At 44.2% G+C, this 5586-nt stretch overlaps 2 protein-coding genes across 2 annotated transcripts in view; one reads left to right on the top strand and one right to left on the bottom strand.

The window, feature by feature from the left end:
* The window catches only part of LOC109915342 (zinc transporter 7), a 41594-nt gene extending 36781 nt beyond the window's left edge, over nt 1-4813 (bottom strand). The window contains exon 1 of the mRNA XM_020514951.2: nt 4720-4813. Within this exon, the coding sequence (XP_020370540.2) occupies nt 4720-4813 (94 nt within the window). The remainder of the gene's footprint in view (nt 1-4719) is intronic.
* slc30a7 (solute carrier family 30 member 7) overlaps nt 4717-5586 on the top strand; it is a 20217-nt gene continuing 19347 nt past the window's right edge. Inside the window, exons 1-2 of the mRNA XM_048601594.1 lie at nt 4717-4891; nt 5068-5169. Of these exons, the coding sequence (XP_048457551.1) occupies nt 4812-4891; nt 5068-5169 (182 nt within the window). The 5' untranslated portion in view covers nt 4717-4811. The remainder of the gene's footprint in view (nt 4892-5067; nt 5170-5586) is intronic.

Below are 5586 nucleotides of genomic sequence, written 5' to 3'. Positions count from 1 at the left end.
AAGGATTGACATGTCGCCAGGGGAGTGGGAGGGGGAATTAAAATGGATGGTAACCGGACGGTCCGGTTGGTTGGTGCGTGCAGAACTCAGATGCTCAGCTAACTGGTCCTCTGGTCTGCATTTTATCTCCCCAGTATAGAGGAGACCACACTGGGAGCAACGGACACAATAAATCAGGTTGGATGAGGTACAGTTGAAGCTCTGCTGGATCTGAAAGGATTGTTTGGGGCCTTGGACGGAGGTGAGAGGGGACGTGTGGGGGCAGGTGTTGCACCTCTTGCGGTTTCAGGAAAAGGTACTGGGTGTGGTGGAGAGGTTGGTGGGGTATGTAGTGCTGATGAGAGAGTCGCGAAGTGAACGGTCCCTGCAGAAAGTGAACAGGGATGGGGTCTGAGTGTAGGTGGCGGAAACTTTGGAAGATGATGCGTTGGATTCAGAGGTTGGTGGGCTTGTGTGTGAAGACTAGGGGGGCCCTATCCTTATTGTTGCGGGGAAGCGGGGTTTGAGGGCAGAAGTGTGGGAAATGGGGAGATGCAGTTGGGCATCCTTAATTACAGAGGTGGGGAAACTACGGCTCTAAAACAGGAGGATATCTGGGATGTCCTGGAGTGGAATGTCTCATCCAGGGAGCAGATGTGGCGAAGGGGGAGGAACTGAAAGTATGGGATAGCATTTTTACAGGAGGATGTGTGAGGGGAGGTGTAGTCGAGGTAGTTGTGGGAGTCAGTGGATTTGAAATGGATGTTAGTGGTGAATCAGTTTCAGGTGATGGAGATGGAGAGGTCCAGGGAGGGGAGGGAGATGTCAGAAATGATCCAGGTGAATTTGAGGGCAGGGTGGAAGGTGTTAGCAAAGTTGATGAACTGCTTGAGCTCCTTGCGGGATCACTAGGCAGCACTGATACAGTCATCAATATAACAGAGAAACAGGTGAGGGATGGTGCTGGTGTAGTTGCGGAAGAGGGACTGTTCCACAAAACCTACAAATAGGCAGGCATAACTTGGGTCCATGTGGGTGCCCAAGGCCATCCCTTTGGATGGTAAGGAGTGGAACGAATCAAAGGAAAAATTATTGAGGGTGAGGACCAGTTCTGCCAAGCGAATGAGAGTGTCACATGAAGGGGACTGGTTGGCCCACTGGAGAGGAAGGAGCAGAGGGCTTCTAGGCCATCCTTATGAGGGATACAGGTGTACAAGGACTGTATCCCCAAAGAGCCTGAATGACTTCACCAGCTTCAAAATCCCTCTACACCCAGCTTTATCCCATGTCCCGCCTCCCTCACCTGTCCTAACCTGTCCATCTTCCTACTCATCTATCCACTTTACCCTTCCCACTGACTAATCACTATAACCCCTTACCTGTATCCACCTATCACCATCACAACTGCCTTTCCACAGCCCCAACCCCCTCCCTCTATTTATTTCGGGGCTCCCCTAACTCTCCCCAGTCCTGACGAAGGGTTTTGGCCCAAAACATTGACTTTCCTGCTCCCCTGATGCTGTCTGACCTGCTGTGTTTGTCCAGCTCCATTTTTATTGACGCTGGCTTCCAGCATCTACACTCCTTACTGTCTCCTAGTCATGAAAGTATTTAAGTTTATTTCTCTTGTTTAATGATTTGCCGTTTTGGCTTTCTATAATGTAAATGTTTGTTTTCTCAATTAATTCTATGCAGATGACGCCTTAATGATTATCAAATGCACAAGACTAGAAGAAACCCACCAACACATAAACAACAACCACACTGGAATAAAATTCACAAAAGAAGAGGAGAAAATAACCGACTACCCTTCCTACACATAATGGTAGAACGTAAGAACAACGGGGAACTCCAGACTGGCACATACAGAAAGACCACACAAACAGACGAGATACTTAATTATTCCAGCAACCACCCCAACACCCATAAACAGAGCTGCATCAGGACATTATTCAAATGGGCCACAACACACTGCAGCAACCCGGAATTGTGCAAAACAGAACAGGAACACTTATACAGAGTTTTTAAAAGGAACGAATACCCAAATAGCACTATCCGCCATTACCTCTGCGACAGACCACAACAAGAAGACACAACACGGCCAGACACACTAGTCACCCTACTGTACATCAGGGATATATCAGAGATGACCACAAGACTACTCAGATCCCTAAGTATCAGGGTAGCCCACAAACCAACAACAGCTACTTCAACAGCTACTGATGAACGTAAGGGATCCCAATCCCACAACCAATAAAACTAATGTAATATACAAAATACTATTCAAGGACTTTGAGAAACATTACATTAGCCAAATTGGAAGAAAACTGACAATAAGGATACACGAACACCAACTAGCCACCAAGAGACAGCCAATTCTCACTGGTCTCAATACACACAGACAAAGAAGGACACAAATCTGACTGGGACAACATGTCCATAACAGCACAAGTCAAACAGAGAAATGCCAGGGAATTCCTGGAGGCCTGGTATTCCAACTGAAACTCCAACAACAAACACATTGAACTGGACCCAATATAGAAACCACTGAAAAATGAAACCGGAAGTAATGCCAACCAGCCCAGCAAACTGAGGCATATAAATAACTAGCGAGACATAACACCAATGCTTCACCGGAGGTGCACTGATGATGTTACCTAGTAGAGTGATGAAACGTCTGCAATCAAACACGCTGGCTTGGCGAGCAAATCTACAACCTCATCCACAACCCAAGCTACAAATCTTCTCAAAAACTTTAAACTGGATTAGTAATCCAGAGGCCTGGGATGATAATCCAGAGAGCAGGAGTGCAAATTCCACTTTGGCCGTTTGAGAATTTGAATTCAGTTTAAAAATTCTAGAATAAAAAGGTGGTATCAGCAAATATGGTTATGAAACTCTCAAATTGCAATCAAACCTCATTTGATTCACTAGTATACTTTAGAGGGGGAAAAACAGATATCTTTACTTGGTCAGGCCTGTATGTCATTCCAGTTCCACACTATGTGGTTGACCCTGAACTGCCTTCTGAAATGATCTGGCAAGCCATACCCAAGGACATAGGAACAAAAGTAGGCATTCAAACCATCAAACCTGTTCAGATGATCAATTAAATAATTGTTGCTCTATTGCTTAATTCCCTCAACCCACCCGGTTCTGCAATTTTATGTAACAATGATCAGTCAATTTAACTTTTTAAGTTTTCTATCAGCCTAGTCACAACAGCAATTTGGGAGAAAGTGTTCAAATTATGAGGGCCAATTTTTTTTCATAGAGTGGTTCGTGTGTGGAATGAACTTCCAGAGGAAGTGATGGATGCAGATACAGTTACAACGTACAAAAGACATTTGGATAAGTCCTAATGAAGGGTCCCGGCCCAAAACATAGACTTTCCTGCTCCTCTGATGTTGCCTGACCTGCTGTGTTCCTCCAGCTCCCCACTGTATTGGATACGCACATAATAAGAAATGTTTGGTGGGATATGTGCCAAGTGCAGGCAGGGGAGACTAGTTTTGTTTGGGATTATGATCAGTATGGGCTGGTTGGACCAAAGGGTCTGTATCTGTGTTGTATGACTCTATGACTCTATATCTACCAACCTTTCCGTGAAAATCTATTTACCTTCCATTATGGCAGACAAGTCACACTTTACAGTTACTGTCCCTTGTTCTGGACTCAGTCACTGCAGAAAATTTAGTTATCTTATAAACTCAAGTGAATACAATTAAACTGCATAATTTAACCCTTTTAGCATTATTATCATTCTGCTGAATCTGTACTGTAAACTTCTTCCTGTAGTGTAATGCCCAGAAATGAATGCAGTAATCTAAATGGGGTCCAACAAAGACTATATAAACGGTAGCATAACTTTTACTTTTATTTCAATTGTGATTAAAAAAAAGTCTGTTAACTTTTTAAATTATTTTTGTGCCTGTCTAGAAATTTTCAATCATTTCTCTCTTGAAAGCCCAAATTTCTGCTCCTCCACATTCTATTTAGATGCTACTCTAACCCATTTTTTTTTCCTTAATGGCAACTAAAGGTGGGCAATAAATGTTGCCATTTTCAGCAATGGCTGCATCACTGGAATGAATCAGATTAGAAAGTTAATAGTTTAACCATATTAGTTTACAACTTAAAACTTTGCTATAATTGTATTAATTATAAAACAATGATCATTATAAATGATTGCAGCCTATATATTGTAATTTTATCATGAGAATGAACTGTGTTGATGGTAGAGTGATGGGTCTTGCATTCATAACATTCTATTCCTTTTGACAATTCTGCAGAACCTTTTTCTATTGCAGATGTAGGTCTGGCATGTTCTCTCCGAATAGTGCAAAATTGAAGTCTAAGTACTAAAATATTGTACACATAAGAACATTCTAAAATAAATTACTTTTTAGTTTGATTGCTCCATTAGTGTACATTCCGAAATGTAAAAAAAATGAATAAAAATATCAAAACTCTGTATCCTGGGGAAACATGGCTGGTTCTACTCTTAGCAATTTTTTTTCCCCAAAAGATTATATTCACCATTGTGAAAAATGTAATTTATGTTTTTTTTATTTCCTATGATGTAGCTCAAGGGATACCATGCGCGCTAGAAGTTTATGTTATATCAAGTTCATGGCCCCACTGCATTTCTACCAGACCATCATTCATAAAGTAAGGAATGAATGAAACACAGCGGCGCTGAGTATTCTAAAGCTCAGCCTCCATTGTACGGCACTGCGCCTGCGCCCTGGTTACTGTACGGCATTGACCGGAAGTTGCGGCAAGTAGCGACAGTCAGTGCAGTTGCCGTGGAGCGGCGGCTGTGACCGACCATGTTACCCCTCTCCATAAAGGACGATGAGTACAAGCCGCCTCGACTCAACCTGCTGCGTAAGGTCTCGGGTTGGTTTAGGTAGGTGTCGAGGGGACGGATGGCCCGGTGGACACGATGAGAGTGAACGGCCTCCAGTGGCGGGCCGTGCGCCGAGGAGCTGGCGCGGGGTCCGGGCTCTGGGTACCGGGCAGGGCCGCGCCACTTAAGTCTTCCGCTGACATCCTTTCTGTTCCCTTTCTCCCTCCCCCTGCCAGGTCTATCCTGTCGGACTCCACGTCCCGGAACCTCTTCTTCTTTCTGATGCTCAATCTCTCCTTCGCTTTCGTCGAGCTGCTGTATGGGATCTGGAGCAACAGGTGAGGCGCCTGGGAGAGTGGGCCCGGCCCCGATACATTGCCACGTCGCGTTTCCTAGGAGGAAGTGGGGAAAAATACCACTGCGCGACAGCATTCCCCCACCCACCGCTGCCAGGAATGGAAGTATTACCTTCCCAAATCAGTCTGACCTGTGTCTGGGCCGATCATGTCAGAACACAGTATTTGACTTGGGTCTGGTATATTGGTTTGTGAGATCGTGGTCAGATGTGAAAGAAATAACTTACATTTTTTTCATGTTTTTGATTTTTATATGGATGCTGCAGACTATAACAAATTCACTACTAGTGAAATGTAGACAGTCAAGGTAACCAAACTGTCTGTACCAAAATCCAGTGAACTAAATGGTGGTTTTAGAGATAGTAGGAACTGCAGATGCTGGAGAATCCGAGACAACAA

The sequence above is a fragment of the Rhincodon typus genome, chromosome 10 (genome assembly GCF_021869965.1).
Source record: "Rhincodon typus isolate 14 chromosome 10, sRhiTyp1.1, whole genome shotgun sequence".
Lineage (NCBI taxonomy): Eukaryota > Metazoa > Chordata > Chondrichthyes > Orectolobiformes > Rhincodontidae > Rhincodon > Rhincodon typus.
The sequence above is the reverse complement of the archived record's forward strand: the minus strand, read 5'-3'. Positions and strand labels throughout refer to the sequence as shown.